Source organism: Symphalangus syndactylus, chromosome 16 (assembly GCF_028878055.3).
Source record: "Symphalangus syndactylus isolate Jambi chromosome 16, NHGRI_mSymSyn1-v2.1_pri, whole genome shotgun sequence".
Classification (NCBI taxonomy): domain Eukaryota; kingdom Metazoa; phylum Chordata; class Mammalia; order Primates; family Hylobatidae; genus Symphalangus; species Symphalangus syndactylus.
In genome coordinates this window covers 10,694,196-10,716,093 of record NC_072438.2, presented here as the reverse complement: position 1 = coordinate 10,716,093, position 21,898 = coordinate 10,694,196, and the positions used below count along the sequence as shown (strand labels likewise).

At 61.5% G+C, this 21,898-nt stretch overlaps 1 protein-coding gene across 1 annotated transcript; it reads left to right on the top strand.

Moving 5' to 3' along the window:
* The first annotated feature begins 15,559 nt into the window (after nucleotides 1–15,559).
* NKX1-1 (NK1 homeobox 1) lies at nucleotides 15,560–19,081 on the top strand. The gene is made up of 2 exons (XM_055245457.1): nucleotides 15,560–16,022; nucleotides 18,198–19,081. The coding sequence occupies exons 1-2, from the start codon at nucleotides 15,560–15,562 to the stop codon at nucleotides 19,079–19,081; spliced, it is 1,347 nt and encodes a 448-aa protein (XP_055101432.1).
* Nucleotides 19,082–21,898: the final 2,817 nt, after the last annotated feature.

Sequence of the window (21,898 nt, the reverse complement as noted above, 5' to 3'; positions counted from 1 at the left end):
CGCCTGTAGTCCCAGCTACTCGGAGAGGCTGAGGCAGGAGAATGGCGTGAACCCGGGAGGCGGAGCTTGCAGTGAGCCGAGTTCGCGCCACTGCACTCCAGCCTGGGCGACAGAGCGAGACTCCGTCTCAAAAAAAAAAAAAAAAAAAAAAAAAAAAAAAAGAAAATTAAGAATAGGAAGGAACTTCCTTAACCTGGAGCTGTTATAAAATGTTTTTGAATTTTTAGGATTTAATCACTGATCGCGGGTATGTAGAAATTGGATTGACCTTTTTCAGGCTGTTTTCTCTGACCTTGCTGACTTATGAATTCTGGGTGCTTTTTCCTTGGGATTTTCTACGTAGACAATCATGTCGTCTGTAGGCAAGCCTAGTTTTATTTTTTCCTTTTCAATGTGTTTACATTTTATTTCTTTTTCTTGCCTGAAATATTTACAGGTGAAGCAACTTAATGTCTGAAGATATATTTTAAGATTCCAGAATAAAGGTGTGGCTTTGGATACACAAAACCATATTGACACCAAAATGCTGACAGATGTTGCATCTGAGTGACAGGTCCCAGGAAGCTGATCTTACTCTGCTCTGTATTTTTGTGTGTGTTTGAAATATGTTATAGTAGAGGGTACTTTTTTTTTTTTTTGAGACAGAGTCTTGCTCTGTCGCCTAGGCTGGAGTGTGCAGTGGCGCAATCTCAGCTCACTGCAATCTCCGACTCCCAGGCTCAAGCGATTCTCCTGCCTCAGACTCCCGAGTAGGTGGGATTTACAGGCACCTACCACCATGCCTGGCTAATTTTGTATTTTTAGTAGAGACAGGGTTTCACCAGGTTGGCCAGCCTGGTCTCGAACTCCCAACCTCAGGTGATCCGCCCGCCTCAGCCTCCTAACTTACAGGCATGAGCCACCGTGCCCAGCCCAAGGGTACTTTTTAACCTATTGCCACCCACAAAACAACCTCGATAGCTGACCAAATGGAAAAAAGACAAAGTTCACACACAGAAAAAGACAAAGTTCACAAAAAAAAAAAACGAAGCTACATGGCTAATATTCATGAAGGAAAATGTTCCTTCTCACCAGTGTCCACAGAAGCGGCAACCGCCACAGAAGGAGGCGGGGACGCCACCCTGTGGGATGGTGCCCATGCCAGTGACGCTGGAGACGTTACCCAGCCTTTAGGAATTCCCTCCCTTTAACCCAACACATCACTTCTGGTGTCTCCTAGAGGTGGACTCAAGTCTAAACAAGAGTCTACCAGCAGTGGTTCCAGGCACAGAAAGCCAGACTGCCCAGGCGCACGGACAGACGGCTTGCGCCCTCCGTGTGACGGGGTTCTGTGGGACCAGTAAAACTTGGGTTACAAAGTCTGCTATGACATGCTATGACAACGGGAAATGCCTAGGATACAAGGGGGGCCAGCGTCTAAGCGCCCAAGGCTATAGGTGCAGCGCCTACATTTATGGTTTTTTTTTTTTGGGGGGGTTTTTTTTTTTTAAGACAGTCTCGCTCTGTCACCCAGGCTGGAGTGCAGTGGCATGATCTTGGCTCACTGCAACCTCCGCCTTCTGGGTTCAAGCAATTCTCCTGCCTCAGCCTCCCAAGTAGCTGGGACTACAGGCACTCGCCACCACACCCGGCTAATTTTGTATTTTTTTTTTTTTTAGTAGAGATGGGGTTTCACCAATATTGGTCAGGCTGGTCTCAAACTCCTGATCTCAAGTGATCTGCCCGCCTCAGCCTCCCAAAGTGCTGGGATTACAGGCGTGAGCCACAGAGCCCGGCCAACATTTATGTTTATAAGAAGCAGAAAACGAGATGAGAGGAAAGCGGAAAACGGCAAGGTGTGAGCTGGGCTGTTGCTGTGCTGTGGGTTATGGGAGAGGCTCCTTCTCCTCTGTGCTTTTTCACGAGCACATGTTACTTTGATCACTAGAAAAGGCAACGGTTGTGAACGATCACTGTGAGGGCAGGATGTCCTCACAGAGACCTGGCGGGGTTCAGCCAGGTCAGCAGGAAGCCCAGGTGGCATCCTCACCACAGCTGGAAAGAGATACCGTCCCGACCAGCGCCCCCGCTGGGATCACGGGGTGTGGTCCTGGGTGGTGTCTCTGTTCACATTCCCTTATTCATCCCCAGCCCTGAGCTGCCTCCCACAACTGCTGTGTTGGGGAGGTGGAGGAGGGGACATGGAGCCTCACCCCACAGCCTCCTCAGTGTGATGACAAATGGGCACTTGGATAGGGGCTGGGAGGACTGACGTAATGCGGCATCCTTTGGTGAGGCAGCCACCAGGACCCATCTCGAGTATTGACCCCAGGGCACATCAACAAAATTAAGTTCGGTAATTGGCTGGGTGAAGTGGAGGCTTCTGTAGTTTCAGTTACTGGGGAGGCTGAAGTGGGAGGATCATTTGAGCCTGGGAGTTCCAGGCTGCAGTGAGCTGTGACTGTGCCACCGCACTCCAGCCTGGGCAACAGAGCGAGACCCTGTCTCAAAAAGTAAACAAAAGTTATCATTGGCCCAGCACTTTGGGAAGCTGAGGCAGGAGGATTGCTTGAGCCTGGAAAGTCGAGGCTGCAATGAACCAAGATCTCTCCACTGTACTCCAGCCTAGGTGAGAGAGTGAGCCTGCCTCTAAAAAGAAAAAAAGGTTATGGCAGAAATTGCCATGAAAGGAAACAAGCAACAGAAAGTGAATGCCAATGGTGAAAGTTTTATTGAATTTATATATTATTAGTAAAAAAATTAACTACGTATTATAATGCAAAATCGGAAAAAGGGAATGGGTTGATGCTTTTTAATGACATCAATGTGATAAATATGTCCTTTTTGGAATCATTTTAGATTGACAGCAAGGCTGCGAGGAGCGTGAGAGAGCACCCACCCACACCCCACGGCAGCCCACATTCACCTATTAAGTCACCCCCGGACATTTGTCAAAACTAGGAGAGCGGTATCGCCACGCTCTATGAAGCAAATTACACACCCTCTGGGATGTCACCAACATTTTCCCCCACGAATGTCCCTTCTGTCATCCAGGGTCCAGTCCAGGACACCAAACTGCACTCGGCATGGATGTATTTTTAGCAGAAAAAGGCGCGTGAAGAAACGTGTCCGAGGGAGTGAGCCCCGCGAGGCGTGGGGGCAGCCTGCGCCTGGAAGGAAAGGGTGGGAGGCACCAAGTTCCGCAGCTTGGTCTCTGCGGCCACTGGGCCCTCTGTTTATTTTGAACTTACTGTTTACACAAAGGAACAGAACGAGTGTGACCTGGGGTGGGGTGGGGACAGGAGCTGAGCTTGAAATTGAACGCGCTCCCAAACCGCAGGCCTCCTCTCAAAATGGACGCGTGTGGCCACATCGGCGGGCCAGAAGCAACTGTGAACCGGGATTCTATAGACTCGTTTCCGTGTAGGGCACACACTTAGCAAAGGACGTTTACATGCTCATATGCTACCTGTCCACATGCACACACCCGGCAGTACCCACAGCCGCCACTTCAAGCTTCGACCCACAAAACGCATTCCTGGGCAGGAGTGTTGGTCACAGACATTGTTTAGAAGCACGTCTCCTGTGGTGGGAGGAAGCAGGCAGCCCGTTTGTTGCTTTCACTTTTTTTTTTTTTTTTTTTGAGATGGAGTTTTGCTCTTGTTGCCCAGGCTGGAGTGGAGTGCAGTGGTGTGATCTCGGCTCACCGCAACCTCCGCCTCCCGGGTTCAAGCGATTATCCTGCCTCAGCCTCCCAAGTAGCTGAGATTATAGGCAACCGCCACCATGCCTGGCTAATTTTGTATTTTTAGTAGAGATGGGGTTTCTCTATGTTGGTCAGGCTGGTTTCGAACTCCCGACCTCAGGTGATCTGCCCACCTCAGTCTCCCAAAGTGCTGGGATTACAGGCATGAGCCACCGCACCCAGCCTTACTATCGTTTTAAATTCCATACAGACGGGGTGCCCACCGCCCAGCAACCATGCCCAGAGACAGTGAGGAGGATCTGGGCCATCCGGGCAGGGGATCAGCCCGACCTGACAGGGAAGGGGTGGCATGGAGTTTCGAACAGGGAGCCAGCCCCGCTGAAGCCCCCTGGATCCCCACCAGGAGGTTCCAAAGAACCTCAGGCTCCCAGAAGGAAGGTGCCTCTGAGGCCCACAGCTACTAGGCAGGGCAGACTCACTGGGCCGCATCTCCAGGCCTTTCCCACTAGGAAGCCCAGCAAGGGAAGGGCTGCATTCACCAGAGCCACCTGCAGGCACCAGGCTCCCTGCAGCACTGAGGACTAGGGGAAAAGCAGCCGTCAAGCTGCAGTGTCTGCGATGTCGTCAGATTTCACCCCAGACCACCATGTGTGTCCTGATATTGGGCATGGGACAGCAGCACTCCTGAAAGGCATACGACCCGGGACAGCGGAGCCAGCGTGGATCCTCCATTCCCACCAGCAAGCCAATACATCCTGCACTGGGGGCAGTCTTGGCGGGTGTAGGGGGTTGACCAGGGAAGCCAGGATGCAGCCTCTCTGAAGAGCTAGTGTCAGAGCAGAGAAATTCATGTCAAAGAGAAGATGAAGAGGAGGTGACTTCAGAACAAGGGGACAGCCAGTGCGAAGGCAGCTGGCCCGCTCACCCCGCAGGCAGCAGGGAGGCCGTGTGGCGGGGGCGTGGGAGCCAGGAAAAGGAGAGGGAGTGTGGGCAGGGCAGTCCCGGCAGGCCCCGTGGACTCCGGCTACCGGCATGGGTTTCAGTCTCCGAGTGTGGGGTGCTGTTGGAGGAGCTCGAGGTGAGTACTGGGCTCCACACATGCAGGGAATGGTCCGGCCAGGCCCTCACTTCAGAGAAAGACAGGAAAGCCGGTGGGGGACAGGGGTGCTCCAGGCCCCAAAAGAGAGCCAGGAACGTGGACACCTGCGCCTCTGCCAGGCCTGCAGCACAGGCAGGCGGGCCCTCCGCCCCAGCCTCTCAGTCCCGCCCTCCATCCCAGCCTTTCAGCGCCGCCCTCCATCCCAGCCTCTCAGTGCCGCCCTCCATCCCAGCCTCTCAGTCCCACCCTCCATCCCAGCCTCTCAGCGCCGCCCTCCGCCCCAGCCTCTCAGCGCCGCCCTCCATCCCAGCCTCTCAGTCCCACCCTCCATCCCAGCCTCTCAGTGCCGCCCTCCATCCCAGCCTCTCAGTCCCACCCTCCATCCCAGCCTCTCAGTCCCACCCTCCATCCCAGCCTCTCAGTGCCGCCCTCCATCCCAGCCTCTCAGTCCCACCCTCCATCCCAGCCTCTCAGTCCCACCCTCCATCCCAGCCTCTCAGCGCCGCCCTCCATCCCAGCCTCTCAGTGCCGCCCTCCATCCCAGCCTCTCAGTCCCACCCTCCATCCCAGCCTCTCAGCGCCGCCCTCCGCCCCAGCCTCTCAGCGCCGCCCTCCATCCCAGCCTCTCAGTCCCACCCTCCATCCCAGCCTCTCAGTCCCACCCTCCATCCCAGCCTCTCAGTGCCGCCCTCCATCCCAGCCTCTCAGTCCCACCCTCCATCCCAGCCTCTCAGTCCCACCCTCCATCCCAGCCTCTCAGCGCCGCCCTCCATCCCAGCCTCTCAGTGCCGCCCTCCGCCCCAGCCTCTCAGTCCCACCCTCCATCCCAGCCTCTCAGTGCCGCCCTCCATCCCAGCCTCTCAGTGCCACCCTCCATCCCAGCCTCTCAGTCCCACCCTCCATCCCAGCCTCTCAGCGCCGCCCTCCATCCCAGCCTCTCAGTGCCGCCCTCCGCCCCAGCCTCTCAGTCCCGCCCTCCATCCCAGCCTCTCAGTCCCGCCCTCCGCCCCAGCCTCTCAGTCCCGCCCTCCGCCCCAGCCTCTCAGTCCCACCCTCCATCCCAGCCTCTCAGTCCCGCCCTCCATCCCAGCCTCTCAGTCCCGCCCTCCGCCCCAGCCTCTCAGTCCCACCCTCCATCCCAGCCTCTCAGTCCCGCCCTCCATCCCAGCCTCTCAGTCCCGCCCTCCATCCCAGCCTCTCAGTGCCACCCTCCATCCCAGCCTCTCAGTGCCACCCTCCATCCCAGCCTCTCAGTGCCACCCTCCATCCCAGCCTCTCAGTGCCGCCCTCCATCCCAGCCTCTCAGTGCCGCCCTCCGTCCCAGCCTCTCAGCGCCGCCCTCCATCCCAGCCTCTCAGTGCCGCTGGCCAGCTGAGGGCCCCATCTCAAGCAACCCTGCCTGACGTGCCCACTGGCTGCGTCCGAGGGAGCCGGGCCATGCCGGGCCTGCTGGTGGGGACGAGGCCAGCGAGGCGGGCAGCGGTATCCCAGACCCTCGAAGCACCTGTCCCCAGATTAGATTTCCCCTTTCTCATTACCACCGTAATGGGTCCTTCAGACCTCATTCCAGCCCTAGATATTATCTGACCCGTATAATTAATTAATTATAGCCCAAATATTATAGATTATTAAAAATAGCATAACTAATAGTGTAATATCTCAAGCTGTCGACTTTAATAGTCAACATTGTCTTGGCGGAGCTTATCAGCCCGGGACACCCGGTGAGAATATTGATTCCGGGTAATTTTAGCCGTCATCTGCCATCCTGACGGGGAATTGTCAGGTCCTCACCCGAGCAGGGCCTCATTTGAAATCGTTAAACCGCCGCGCAGCTCACAGTGTATCTTAATGTTCCCTTTTTCTCCTCTTCAATATGTTTCGGCAACAGAGAGGAAATAGAGAAGTGAAGTCGGGGGAGAGGGAGAGGAGGATCCGTTCAAGAGGAGGGGGTGACTGACTTGTCTCTTGCCTTGGGGACGCTGGACTCTGCATGCCCCGTCTTTTCTGGGGGGCTCCTTTTGGCCAAGCCCACGAGGCTGTGAGGGGGAGGGGCCAAAGGACAGGGCCGAGGGACTGAGAGTCGCACACAGACACCGCACGTGGCACTGCAGCCTGGCCGGAGACCAGGGGGCCGAGTCCAGGGGCCCCGCCACAGGCCCGCGACAGAGGCCCCGGACACGCTCAAGCCAGGAGCAGAAACACACGCACCCACGCGCACAGACCCACGGACGCCCGGACGCTCACACAGGCCGTGATTGGCATGCACCGTGAGGTCACACACGGACACGAACACGCGTGGACGCCCGCAATGCACACGATCGTAGGGACGCGTGGATGCGGACAGTCGGACACACCGCGCGGTCTCAGGCGCACGCACCCACTCGGAGACCACAGGTCGGACGCGCGGGACGGACACCCACGCGCCACTCACGGGGTCCTGCGGGTGCCAGGAGGGGCCGAGGCTTAGCAGGGGGCGGGAGGATCCGCGAAGGTCGCAGAGAATCAGAAAATGTAGGGGCGGCGCGGGGGGCGAGGTCGGGGCCGGCTCCCAACCGCGGAGAGGAGGGTGGCCGGCGCTGCTGTGGGGGGAGGGCAGCTGCGGGGGCGGTGCAGGCCCGGAACGGAACGGACCCTCGGGGAGGGGCTGGGCGGCGCGAGGGGCGTGAGGAGGGGGGATCACTGCGGGGTGGGCGGGGTTTCTGAGACCCCGGCCTTGGGCTCAGCCAGGGGCGCGCCACGTGAGCGCGCAATAGCCGGTGCTCACGCACCTACCCCCACTCACCTCCCGCGGACACGCGCCCGCCTTTACCCCCTCCCGCGGACACTCACCCACCCTTACCCCCACCCGCGGACATTCACCCACCCTTACCCCCTCCCGCGGACACTCACCCACCCTTACCCCCACCCGCGGACACTCACCCACCCTTACCCCCACCGCGGACACGCGCCCACCCCCAACCACCTCCCGCGGACACGCGCCCACCCTTAACCCCTCCGGCGGACACGCGCCCACCCCAACTCCCTCCCCGCGGGCGGCCCCAAGCAGGTGGTGGCCCCAGAATCACTCTCCAAGGCTTCCCCAGGAGCGTTCCTCAAACTTCTAATTATGATTCATGCGCGTGATGATGGTAATTTAATAATCACGGAGCTGCGGGAGGCATTAACCTCAATTAAGCTCATTACGCGGCCTGACCCGCCCTCCCTACGCGCCCTCCGAACCCAGAGCGGCCCTGCAGGGCGGGGTGACGGTGCCGAACTCGTTTATTGAGCACCTGCTGTGTACCTGGCCTCTCAACCCCTTACTCCTCCTTCCTCCCCGCACCCACCCTGGAAGCTCCCTGCTCCCCTGCGCCAGGCAAGGGCCGCCTTCTCACCCTCCCAGACCGCATCCGCCGCCTCCCTCCTCCCTGAAAGGATGGGGTAACCGCGGGGTCTCCCTGAGCGCGCTCATCCCTGCCCCTTACGGCCACCACAGTGCCCACCCTGTCAGAGGAGCCATGAGGAGCCTCGTGAGAGATAATGGGGGAGTGAGCTCCTCGTGGGGCACGGCGTGCTGGAGGAAACGCTGGCACCTGCATCTGGGGTAACGGTGTGGAGGATAGAGGTGAACACATGGAACCCTGTCACAGAGGGAGAAACTGAGGCAGAGGAGCCAGGTGAGATGGGAGCCAGGTAAGAGGGTGGGCTCCAGGCAGACGCACGGTGGTGGTGCTGAAGCCACGTTTTCTCAACCCCAAAACTCAGCGGCCTGCAGTGGCCAGGGGCACCACTTCTTCCAGGCGGGTGGTCTCTGCTACAATGCCTCTGGGTAACGACCCCGAAGACAGGGTCGAGGCGGCACCGTCTCCTGCTCTGGGCTGTGGTGGGCTCAGTGCGGCTGCCCTTGGTGGGCTCATCAGGATGAAAGCTTCGCATTGGATCCAGTTGGCTCCACACTTTCATTCCAAGTCCCAGGCTGAGGGAGTAATTGCTCCCTGCAGCAAGTTCTCATGGAGGGGTCTCCAACCGGCAGGGGCCCCTTATGGCCTGAGCTCAGAACCCACACCTCACCACTCTGCCCACTGTGGGTCATGGGCCAAGATCAGCTTCAGCGTGGCTGGAAGTGTTCATTCCCCAGAGGAAGGCCATGGATCGCGGAGAGGGTAAAGGGAGGAGAATTGTGGGTAAATTCTCCCATGGGTCACATTGCAGATTCAATTAACGCTTCCCCAGTTGGATGGGGCTGCAATGAGGGAGGATGGGCCCTACCGTGAATGCACACCACACATCCTGGCTCCTGATTTGAGCTGGAGCCAAGCTCCACAGCGTGGCAGGGATGACCACTCCCCCTGTGCAGGGGACTCCCCAGGTCTCTATTTCCACCCTCTTCCTGCACGGCCTCTGGGGAGGACAAAGCGGAGCCAGAGGCAGGGATTCAGATGCGTTCAGATGCCCGGGACTTACCAAAGGCAGGGATATCAAGAAGGAGTCCAGGAAAGACAGAGCCAGAACTGAACAAAAAGACCTCTCTGTAAAGTCCCCCGTGGCCTGATCCGAGGGCAGCTCTGGCGTGTAAATCCCACAAGCTGCTCAGCCATGGAGGAGGGGGTAGGGTGCTCCCACATGTCTCTGGGGGCCCAGGGAAGTTCCTCCAAGTTAAGCCATGACACTCACAGCAGCCTAGAGCAGGGGTCCACCAGCCCACACACAGAAAATGGATCAGTGCCAGGCCACACTGTTCGTGGAGGACAGAGTCAGGGTGGCCAGAGCCATTTCCCTGCTCAGGGGCTAGACAGATGGACCAGGATGTCAGACCGCTAAAAGGGTGGAGGTGGGGTGCACAGGCTGAAATACTGCCCCACCTGCCAGCATTGGGCCCTTCACTCTTCCCTGTCCCAGAATGCTTTTGCATTTTGCATCCTGCCTCTACCTTGATGGAGGACAGAGCTAAGTGAGACACACACCATATCCAAGAGCCCACAGTCTCAGGGGAAGGGTGGGGATCTGCCAGTGAACAGATAAAGGTCATGTGACGTGTTAAGGCAGAACTGCGGAAGCTTGGGTTGGAGGCGTGCACAGGATGGTACCTGCCTTACTTGAGGAAATCAGGGTGGCTTCCAGGTGGTGCTGCCACCAAGGGGAGCAGGGATGATGCATGTGCACTAGTGAGTGGCTAAGGGCACCGAGAGGACATGGCAGCTGGGCCATCCAGGCACAGGGAGGGGCTCAGAGTAACCAGCAGCAGAGAGGACATGGCAGCTTGGCCATCCAGACATAGGGAGGGGCTTGGAGTAACCACCTGCAGAGAGAACATGGCAGCTCGGCCATCCAGGCACAAAGAGGGGCTTGGAGTACTGGGTACAGGCCTAGGGAGCGTACAGGGTAGCTGGAAGGATCCAGCCAGGAATGGCCCCAGATACCAGGCTGCAGATCCCAGACATGGTCCCTGGCATTTCTGGAAGGGGGGAGTACTATTTAATTTACATTTTAGAATGGTGGAAAGCAGACAGGAGGCAGCCAGGCTGGGGCAGGGGCAGGCAGAGGCCAGGCGGCCAAGGCACCCCCAGACCCCCACTCAGGAGGGGTCTCCTGACCATGTGTCTCCAGGCAACGTGACCCTGGTGATTCCCACAGAGCCCCCCAGACGGCTGTGGCAGCCACAGACAGGAGAAGGCCTATGCTTCCAGCCCTGAGTACCGGCAGGAGCTTGGGGACAAGGGAGGGAAGGTGGCCATCCCAGGCAGGCTCCAACCTGGGCACCTGCTACCCCATGCAGTGTAAGCCAGTGGCAGGCAGAGGCCAGAGGGGGCAGGGGCAATAAGAGAGAGTCCGGAGGGACAGAGCCTGAGGAGCAAGGACCCCTCTGGGATTGGATGCTTTCTCTCAGAGACCAGTCACATGATTACCTATGACTTGGCACATGAAAAACGCTGTGTCAAAGGAACCCAGTGTTCACATACAAACCCTACCACTTACCGGCTGGGGACACTGAGCACAGCATAGGTCCTCACTGGCCTCAGGTTGTGTATCTGTAAGGTGGTAATCCCTGCCCCGGCCTGACCCTGCTGTCAGTAAACCCTCAGGAGCCAGGGTGCTCTCCAAATTCAACCAGCAGCACCCGGGAGAGGGAGCCAGCAGCGGCTGACTCTGCAGCCCTGATGGGAAGCCAGGCGTCCTGCCCTCCACATAGCACCCATGTCCCCAGTTGTTCCAGTTGTTTGTATAGTCTTGTTTTTAAGTTTAAAGGGTTTCAGCCTCACCTTTGCATCTCTGGTGGGCTCCTCGCCAGAAGCCAGGCCCTGTGTCACGTGCTTTCCCTCCTTAACTCACGCAGCTTGCAGGTAGGAGAATGGAAGCCCACGCGGTGAACGGCCTGGCAAACTTCTGGCCCTTTGGTGGGTGCTGGCTTGGTCGAGGTGAACAGGCTGGCTTCTGATCGGGCTGTGTAATGTACGCCGTGCCAAGACTCCACACACAGCCTGCCGCCCTCTTCCTCCCCTGGGGCATCCCAAAGTTTGAGAAGGAGTCGAAGGCGGGGCTGGGAGGTCAGAGACGGCGGGCTGGAGGCCAGGAGACACTCCGAGATGCTGGCGCTGTCCGCGGTGCTGAACACGGCCCGAGCCCGTGGCCTCCGGCGGAGTGGCGGGAGCGCGCTGTCCGCGGTTCTGGCGCTGTTCGCAGTGCTGAAGCTGCCCTGTGCGGAGGCGCGCTAGGCTGGGGCCACGGGTCTCCAGAGCTGACGTGCTCTCGAGGTCAGAGCCTGTGTCCCCTCTCGCTTCTGGTGTCCCCAGTGTGGTGCACTCTTTCTTGAGGAGTCACAGGCCCCTAAGTGGGCATATCTTAGAGAAGGAACCCACGCCTGAAAGCAGAGGGCTCCCCTCTGACTTCCCAAACTCCAGTGATCAACAGGGGTCGCCGTGGCGCAGAGTGTGTGCAGGGGCGAGAGGAAGGGACACAGGAGCCTTCTTCCCCGTCCTCCGCCCGCACCCCCCGCCCCCGTCCGGCAGATGCAAGGAGGTGCACAGTGAGGCTGTGGGGCCACGGGTGGGGTGGGGAGCACTTCGCACGAGGCAAACACTATACAAAGTGGAGGTGATTATGCCTCTGCCCGACACTAGAGCCCCTGGGACACTGCTGCCCTTCCAGCCTATCCAGCTAAAGCTTTCCAGGCAAAGACAGAAGGGACCCCCCTCCATGCACCAAGTAAAAGGCTGTGACATTGTCGTCATCATTCGCCCCACGAGGGGAGGTTATCAGGACCTGGAAGCTCGCATGGGACTCAACCCCTGCAACTGACAGATGAAAAAAATGAGGCGGGGGGTGGTTCATAAACCCATGCTGAGTTCGTAGCTATGGTGGCTGGCTCCCCCTCTTCCTCTTGTCCCTCAAACTTTAAAAACCTCTAATGCTGGGGAGAAAATCCTTGAAGTCTCAGCTCCCACCCACTCCTTTCCTCATGCTCCCTTCTAAGACCCTTTACCACCACCCAGACTTCTGCTCCTGTCCCAGGTGTGTTCCTGCCAACGCCCGCACCCAAGCCCATGGTGACCCCACCTGGACCTGCAGCGGGGGAGAGCTCTGCAATGGAGGGAATGTTTCCTGTGCACTGGGCAGGCAGAGGCAGCCCACCCCCGGCACTGATTTCACCTGTCAGTGCCCACCTGGGGCCCTGCAAGTGAAGCTGGTGTCTTGGAGATAACCCGAGATGGCAGATGGGCAGAGATTGCACAAATGGGGGTCTAATTGACAATCAATTGTGATTAGGAGTGAAAGGACGTCTTTATAGCCCCAGACATGCTAGGTTGAGATCGGGGATGGGAGGGATGTTTCCGGGGATCTGAGAGAGGAGGAGGAGGAGGGGTGCCCTGAATCTCTGTGGCTTACGTTGTTCCTCAGAGATGGGGGAGGGGTGGGGCAGGGGAGCATGCAGCGGTGCCCTCTCTGAGCCTTTCCCAGGGGAGGCGACGGGAGGTGCCCTGTGTAGCTCTGGGGGACCCCTCAGGCTCCACCACTTGGCCCCTGCTCCTCTGAGCCTGACTGAAAACTTTGAAGTTCATTACCCCGCCCGCTGCGGCTCACATGAGGATGGTGTGGGGCAGAGAGAGGAGGGGAGGGAAGGCTCGAGGAGAACCTTGGGGCCCACAAACTTCAGATAGCCACGTGCTTTCGTCAAAGTGGCACTCAACCCTGACCAGCCCCGGCCCCCATCAGGGAGAACATTCTGCAGTGCTCGGTGTGCACGTGTTTGCTGGGAAACGAGTCATCGTTGTATATTATAACACAATTCCGTTATCCTATTCCCTATCGTATTTAATATGTTGTATTTACTATGTTTTAGTGACAGTCATCATACATACTGCATCTATGTTGTATAAAACATCTTCTCCATGTGACTGTGTTCGTTTTGAAAGTTGTACTAAGAGGGCTGTGTGCCCATTACCCATCCCTTCCTCAAGCGCAGGTGTTCCAACTGTCTGGGACCCGGCAGGGGTGCGTGTTGTGGCTACTAGTGGGAGATGTTTGGCTGAGGTCAGGCTGTGGCAGGGACGGACGCTTTGAGTGGGTTGTGCTTGCAGGGAGACCCGCAGCCAGGTCAGGGGTCTGCCCTTGAGACCTGCCCAGCCCTCCCCCACCCAGGCCTCTCCCGCCACTCAGCGGCTGTGTCTCCTGGGGAGGGGGCACAGGGACCTGGAAAGGGTCTTGTGTGCCCTTCCTCGGGAAAGAGTTAAAGAGGAAGCCAAGACCAGCGCGGAGCTGGCGCTGGCGCTGGCGGGGAAGAGGGAGATGCAGGGATGCCAGTGCGTTTGTGAGGGCTCTGCCGGGCTTGTGTGCTGGGTGCTCGTGAACGGATCTGTGCTTGTGTGTGCTACGCACTTGTGAACGAGTGTGTGTGTGTGAGTGGCGTGTGCACCTCTATATCCAAATTTAGCTGGAGGAGGGGGAGAGAGTGAAGACCAAGGTGGGGCGGAAAGGAGATAATTGCCTCCCTGCGATGGGAGATTACCCACCCTCCTTCCCCAGAGGTGATTTATAATTTAAAGATAAAGAATAATCAAGTCCTGGCAAGGAAGGACACAGTGTTGTGGATCTGATTAGAATCTCGGGATGGACCAGCAGCGGGGAGGGCGGGGGAGGGGAGGGGGGAGGGGAAGGGGGACGGGAAGGCCTGCGGGCCCCCCCCCACCCCCGCAACCAGTTCCAGCCTCCCTGGGGCTCAGCGTGTCCGAGCTTGGCCCAAATTACAGCCGATCGGTCCACCATTATTTCTCCCAACTTTTAATTTCTGCTTCCAAAGGATCATTGCCCGCGGTAATTGCAAAGGACCGCCCTGCGCGCGGAACAGGCTCCGGGGACCGCAGCGTAAGGCGGCGCGCACACCCGCCGGTGCACGCGCCCGCGCACACACACCCTGAAGAAGCGCGCGTGCTCCCACTGCCGGCGCCCACCAGGGTCCACCTGCGTCTGGCTGCTCGCTGCGTGGGCAGGAGGAGGAGAGAGACGAGCGACCCGCCGGGGAGCTTCCGCGATTCGGCACTGGGACTCCAGAGGCCAGGCCCAATCCTCGAGGGCCGAAGGCCGCAAGGGCCTGTCCTGCAAACATCGCCGCTGTAGATAAAACGTACCCAAATAAAGCCTCAGGCCGCGGGGCTTCCTATTTATCCAGATGTGGCGAAGGGGGCATTTGTCGTATTATTTTTGGAAGAAACACACATTTTCCCCTTGAAGAGGATCGATTTTATGTAGGCCGCCTGCTGTGTGTGCAATTTGTCGGTCCCCCTTTTGGGGGCGGGTTAAGAGGGACAAGCAGTCTTTCTCATTTTCGATTCCACTTCTAATGAGCGGCCCGGGGGCCGCCGGCCCCGCCCCTCTGCTGGGACTCCAGGTCGGGCCCTAATTTGACGACGTGAAAGGGGCGGGCGTGGGAAGGGATGGAGGGGCAGAGACCCTGAGCAAGAGAGACCCCAGAGACGCAAGAGGAGACCCCAAGCGGGAGCAAGCGAGAGAGGCGGGACCGAGACCCTCGGAACGCGCGGGAGGGGGCTGCAGACCCGGCGGAGACTCGGAGAATCGCGCGTGAGAACCTCTCCTCCCATCCCCACCCCAACTGCCAAGGGGCGCCAGAGCTGCGGGAGCCTTCGGAGCTCAGGGCCCTGCGCGCTGCGAGCCCGGAGGAGAGGCCGGGCCAGTCACCGCATCCTGCGCCGGGATGTCCCAGCCAACTCCTGGCGCTCGCTGGCCGGCGCGTCCTGGGGTCTCTGCGGCCCCGCCGCAGATTGATCCCGCAATTATTTAAAAGCCGGGGCTGTCTCCTCCCCCTTAGCCAAGGAGGCTGGCGCGCCGTTTCCGGGCGAGCGGAGGCGCAGCGACGCGCCGCTGACCACGACAGCCGCCTGCGGACCGCGCTGGGCTCCGGGCTGCGTGTCTGTTCGTCCGGCCCGGCGGCTCCGTCCGTGTGTCCCGTGAGGGGCCCGCCTCCTCGGCCCGGGACCGTTCGCAGCCAATTAGGCGCGCGCGCTAACGAGGGCGGCGGAGCCCCGCGGCCGCCTGCGGGCGCACGTGTGTTCGGCGTGTGGGCGCGTGGGCGCCTCCGGCGGGGCTGCCATAAATGCGCGGACCGGGCGCCGCGGGCGCCTAAGGCGGCGGCGAAGGCAGCACCTGCCGAGCGCAGGGCGCGGCGCCGAGAGCGAGCGGAGCAGCTGCCTCCTGCGCGGGGTCGTGTGGCGGTGCCGGGGCCGCCAGGGATGGGAGCCCAGTAGGCGGCGGGGCCCGAGCCGCCGGAGCGGCGGGAGGCCGGCATGAGCGCTAGCGGCCCCGCGGCTCCTGGGGAGATTCCCGCGCTGCCGCCGCCTCCCCGACCAGGTTCGGGGCCCGCACCGCCCGCTCCCGCCGCCGCTGCCCGGGAAGCTATGGACGGGCGCGCCGAGCTGCCGGCCTTTCCCCGCGCTGGAGCCCCGCCGCTCGCGGCCAGCGACACTGTGCCTGCGGCGCCCGAGGGGGCCGGAGCGGCCCGGCCCGCAGCGCCCCTGCGCCCCACCTCCTTCTCGGTACTGGACATCCTGGACCCCAACAAGTTCAACAGCAGGAGACGTCGCTGCGTGCTGCTGGGCCCAGTGGCGCCCGCTGCGTGCCCCCCTTGCGCTTCGGCCCCATGCGCCCCTGCACCCGCCGCCTCGGGATGCCCGCCGCGCGCCGAGGAGCTGGAGCGCCGCGCCCTCGCCGGCGCTGGGGGAGTCGGAGCCGCCGGAGCTGAGCCGCCGAGTGAGTAGGATGCGCCCGGCGCCAGGTCGCAGGGACAGGGGGACCGGCGGCTTCTATGCGTTTACGACCCTGGGACACCGTGGCGAGTTGGGTCTGGCCCACGCCGAGGCTCCGTGGAAAGTTCGCAGAGCGCGGGGTCCGCACCAGCCCACCCGTGGCCTCCGTCCGACCCGGACTGCAGAGCCTGCATGGCCAGGCTCCTCTGGAGAAGCTCAGCCGGGCCAGGCCCAGGGGCTGCGGGGCTGTGAGGCCGGTCCAGGGTTCGCCTCCGCGCGTCTCCGGCCTGGAAGGGTAGTTGGTGCAGGAGGCGAGTGGCCGCGCGCGGTGGCTGGCCGTGACCTCCCCGCCCCCACTGTGCCCGCCCGAGGCGTCCCTCCCTCTTCTCTCCCTCTCTCTCTCTCTTTTTTTTTTTTTTGGACAAATCAGACTAATTGTGACAAAACGCTGGTTATCTCTGGAAAAACAATTAAGTCCCTTCGATTACAGTTAAGGGGAAATGTGCTTAGCGGCGGAAAGCGGCCGGTAATGGGGCGGCCCGCGCCCCCGGTCGGGTCGATATCCCATTACGGCGCGTGCATATCTCTTTCAAGCACCTTGCAAACTCCCCCCGAACATCTAAATTATAGGGTCAAAATTCGGATAATTACTCGATTAAAACCTATTACACTTATTAGGGGCCGCTATTGATCGCGAATTGCATTCGACCCGCTCCTGATTGCTTTTTGTGTCCCCTCCCCCGCCCCCTCCCTCCAACTTTCCGGCCCTCCTGAGGCACAGGGAGGACAGCGCGGGGCGGATCGGGCTGGGCCGCGGCCACCAGCTCCGCGCCTGGAGGCTGCGGGCCGCACCTGCGCGGGGCCTCTTCCGGGTCGGCCGAGATGGAGGGCGAACAAATCCGGATGAGTGGAGGGGACCCTACGGACTCTGCGGCCGCTGCGCTCAGAGCCTCCACCTGCGGGGAGCCTATGGGGCGGAAGGCCGGGATCCCGCTGAAGCCGGGAAGGCGCGCGCATAGTACAGCCGGGGAGTGATCTGGGCCAGGCACCCGGGGCAGGGCTGGGACGGCGCTCGCTGTCGTCTAGGGGCGGATCATACTCCTGCTGAGGGACGTGGGGACCCAGACCACCTGCTGGCCTCCATGCCAGGTGGCCGGTCGCCCTGGAGGAATCTGACAGGAACGACTGGTCATTTCTTACCGGAGATTTCGGTTCCGACCTGGCCGGAGAGCAGGCCGTGGCTGCCGCTGGGCAGCTCTTTGGAGGGCACCTGCCCCGACTCCTCCTGATTTAGGCCCCCAGTGCCGGGGCATAGACGACCCTGCCTGGGAGAGATGCTTTCTTCCAAATTTCAGAGACTCAAAATGCAGTCACTTCAGGGCCTCTGCTTGGAGGATGCGGAGCTGCTGTTCAGACTCGGCCGACCGGGGCCTTTAGGCCGCGGGGAGCCACTCCGACCTGCACGCCCGCCCAGCCCTCCTGGTGAGGCCGAGCAGGGCCCTACCCGCGGCAACTCCGCGCAGGGGCCGAGGCGCGGGCAGGGGAGCCGGGGCTGAACCTCGCGACCGAATCTCAGGGCCTGGAGGCTTGAGGTGGCGTCGCGGCCAGGGCATAGGATTTGGGTCCCCCAAGCCCCATTCTCTCGGCCGGCTCCGGCCTCACCCCCGGGCCTGTTATTAAATGCCCGGTAATTGGCTGGCCCTGCGCCGGCGGTAATTGGAGGGTAATATACGCCGAAATAAATTAAATGGCCTTAACTAGTTTGTACATTACACAAAATGAGTTTAATTAAGTTTGTATCTGCCCTGCGGATCGATCAGAGCTTCCACTCCGCTGTAATCTCCGCAGCCGGGCCGGCCCGCAGCACCTGTCCAGCCCCGCTCAGGCAAAAACGCCCGGCGCCGCGAGAATGGGCAGCGCGGGGCGAGGGGGACCCTCTCCATAGAAAGAAACAAGCAAGGGACCGAAAGGAGACGCGGGCGGCGGGAAGGAAGGACAGGCCGAGGGGAGGGAAACGACAGAGCGAAGGAAAGAGAGAGGAGACGGGCGAAGAAGCAGGAGGAGCTGAGCAGGAGGCGGGAGGGAACCCTGGGGAAGGAAGCGGGGCGGGCGGAGGGCGGGATCTGGGAATGGGCCGGTCCTAACTGCCCTGTCCTACCCTTGTCCCTCCCGCCCGCAGATGCCGGCGACCCCTACAAGGCAGGGGAGGCCGAGACCAACGACACCAACGGCTACAGCAGCGCCGGCGGCGGCCACAGCCCGAGCGCGGACAGCGGGGACGAGGTTCCCGACGACGAGGACGACGACGAGGACGAAGCGCCCGAGACGGAGGCGGCGCGAGGCTCGGAGGAGGCGCGGGGAGGCGGCGGCGGCCTCGGGGCCCGCGGGTCGGGCTGCCAGGGAGCGGCTGAGACCGACGCGTCCCCCGGAGCCACCGTCGACGAGGCAGCGGCCCCTGGACCCCGCGGGAACTCACCCGGAGCACCGGGCCCGCCGGGAGGTGCAGCGGCCCCGGGGGGCGCGGGGACGACCCCGCAGGGCGCGGCGACGGCGGCGAAGCCCAAGCGGAAGCGCACGGGGTCCGACTCCAAATCCGGGAAGCCGCGGCGAGCGCGCACCGCCTTCACCTACGAGCAGCTCGTGGCGCTGGAGAACAAGTTCAAGGCCACGCGCTACCTGTCGGTGTGCGAGCGCCTCAACTTGGCGCTATCGCTCAGCCTCACGGAGACGCAGGTGAAGATCTGGTTCCAGAACCGCCGAACCAAGTGGAAGAAGCAGAACCCTGGCGCCGACACCAGCGCTCCGACCGGCGGTGGTGGCGGACCGGGACCGGGGGCCGGGCCTGGCACGGGGCTGCCCGGCGGCCTCAGCCCGCTCAGCCCCTCGCCGCCCATGGGCGCCCCGCTAGGCATGCACGGCCCGGCCGGGTACCCCGCGCACGGCCCCGGAGGCCTGGTGTGCGCCGCGCAGCTGCCGTTCCTGTCGAGCCCGGCGGTGCTTTCGCCCTTCGTGCTGGGCTCGCAGACCTACGGGGCGCCCGCCTTCTACGCGCCGCACCTCTGAGCCCCGTGCCGCTCCGCCCCCGAGGCCGCCGCCGGGCCCGGCTGTTTTCTACGATTCCAGTCGTTAACTCTGTACATAACCGGTTGCTACGGAAGAGTTTTAAATTTATAAATGACCATGCGCGTCGGGGCCGGGCAGGCAGCTCCCGCGGGCTCGGCCCGCTGCGAAGCACTTTGCAGAACTTCACTCAATCAATAAACCGCAGGCGGCCGCGCCCCCGTCTCCCAGGCTCCCGCGCCGCCCTCCGCCCGGCCGGGCCCACCCATGAATCCTCTCCAGTGGGGACCAAGGCGCCTCGGGTGTTGGCCTTGAGCGGGACTCCAGCCCGTTTTCCCACTGGCCTGGCGTCCCCCGGCAGGAATTCAGTCCTCTCTGCTGGTGCCTGCCCGTTGTCGTGCGCGCAGGGGCTGGGCGCAAGGGCTCACCCGCCAAGCTGGCTGAAGCTCAGGTCCCAGCGTCACCTCCCTGACCGCCCCCTCCCCGTCCCAGGAAAGATCACAGGTCCCGGAAAGTGACTACCTGCTTCCTCGTCGCCTCTCCTCTTAGCCACGGAGCTGGTGGGGCCGCGGCTGGGGGCGCAGCATTTTCCGCCTCCTACTCCCCACCCCTGCAGCCTGCTCCGGTCCCACTCCCCTGCCCCACAGCCCCGCAAGGGAGCACCGGGCTGGGCGTGTCAGCCTGGGGGCGGTGTCGGCTTCGGCTACTGCCTGGATGAAGAAGCGCCTGCTTGCTTTCCCCTGGGGAGGAGAAGGGGCTGCCTGGGCTTAGCTTCCTGCCCAAGAGCGTCCCAGCCCATTCAGACCTCGGCCCCCCAAGAGTCAGGTCGAGTGCTCCCTCTTGGAGCTGCCACCTCTCCTCCAGCGACGCTGGAAACCGTCCCCACATCCCCTCACAGGCTCTCGGAGCCCTGTGGGTTTGGCGTTTGCCTGAGCTGGGCTCAAGGAGGTGAGAGGCAGAGGCGCCTGGGCTGGGCGGCAGTGTGGATGCAAAAGCTGGTGCTTGGAAGCGGGGAAGGGCGACGTGAAGAGGATTCAGAGCCCCAGAACCGGTGGGGAGGCGGCATGAGACACTGGCCACAGCCGGGCAGGTGCCGCCCCTCTTCTGCCACTGGTAGGCGTCCTGAGCCCTGCCTCACAGAGGAAGCCTGGCTCTGCGTGGCGGCTGTGCCCTGACTGGGCCCAGTCTCCTGGTGTCCTGTCCATTTTTCCTGAGTGGGCTGAGCTCATCTCTGGGCTGTCAACCTGGCAGCAACAACTAGGGGAGGGCTGGGGGCAGATGGCGGCAGTGAATACCCAGTGCCACAGGCAAGATGGGAGACACTGCTGCCCACTGGCCTGGCCAGCACCTGTGAACAGAGAGCAGGCCCAGAGCAGCACCGGCCATCGGGCAGGTTGTGGGGGGGCAGGGGCAGCTGGGATCACCCTGTGGGTTTGCTGCTCCCACACCCCAGGCCCCAGACAGGCCTTGGCTCCTCCAGCCAAGGGCTGGCCTAACTCCCAGTTACTCTCTGCTCCCTTTCTGGGTCTGCATAGGTGAAGTCAGCTGCCTGCAGCAAGCGTCCTGAGGCTCACCAGCCCGGGGCAGGGCAGCCTCTCCCTCCTTCCTCCTCCCTGTGCTGGCAGAGCTCAGGCTTGCTGGGTGGGGGTCCATGAGGGAAGGCGAGCCACCTGCAGGTGGCCAAGTGTAGCCAGAGGGTCGACTCACAGCTGAAGCCAGTGCGGCGGGCTTGGCCTGAGCTGGGCACTGGGGCTGCTGAGTGGGAAAGCAGCTGCCGCGTGGCCGCGAGGAACCCAGGTCTGTGCTGCAAGGGCCTTCCCCTTTGCTGAGCTTGCTGGGACATTCCAGGAGCTCACAGCCCCACAGGGAGATGACAGAAGGTGGCTGCAACGGTGCAGGCCAGATTCAGACCCACTCAGAGCCGGGCCGGACTGCTGCATGCAGCCCTCCCATGGAGCTTAGACCCTGGCTCCCCATCCCTCCAGCTTCCACATGCCCCCACCCTGGCCTCCTCTGTCTCCTCCCCTCAAGGCTCAGCCAGAAACACAGAGCCACACCGGAGGGCCCTCTAGCAGTGCCCCTGGGCTGCAGGATGGGATGTAGGGTATGGGCCGGGGGCTGTGAGGTCTGGGAAGCAATGCCCCCCTCCATGCACCACCCCTTCTCTAAGCTCCCTGGACAGCCCACAGCCTCATGCCGCAGGCGCAGGCGGCGTTTCCTCCAGTCTCTGCTTCACAGCCGCTGTGCGGCGGACCCTTGTCGGAGTCGGACTGCGTGCAAAGCCACCTGAGCCTCCCACTGCGCTTTGCTGAGAGTCACATGTGGGAAACTGAGGCCCGGCGGTCACGGGGCTTGCTGGGGGCAGTGCCAGCTCTGGTGCCAGCGGGTGCCCTGCTCCCTCCTGGAGGAGCTTCCACTTTTTAGCCCACACTCCTACTGGCTCCCCAGGCCCCAGTCTCCCTGGGGGGGGGGTTGGGGTGCCGTTCCCTTGCCTGCCTCCCAGGAAGCCCTCGGGCTGCCCCACCACCCCCATTTCCACCAGGTTTGGGCCTCCCCTGCCCGCCATTTCCAGTCTAGGCCGCCTGTGCCTGACTCAGTTTCAGCTCCCTGGGCCTGTGCTGCAGGCAGAGGTGAGCGGGAGCCTTGTTAGGGGTCTCGACGTGTCCCCCACTTTGGTGTAAGAGCTGTGAGGGAAGGTCTCGACCCCAGGATCTGAGGGCACTCTTCCGTGGACCCTCCTCCGAGGGCTCAGGACCCATCCTGCCCTGGACCACACCTGCCCCGAGTTCCCAGAACCGCACACGTGTCGTTGCTGCAGAG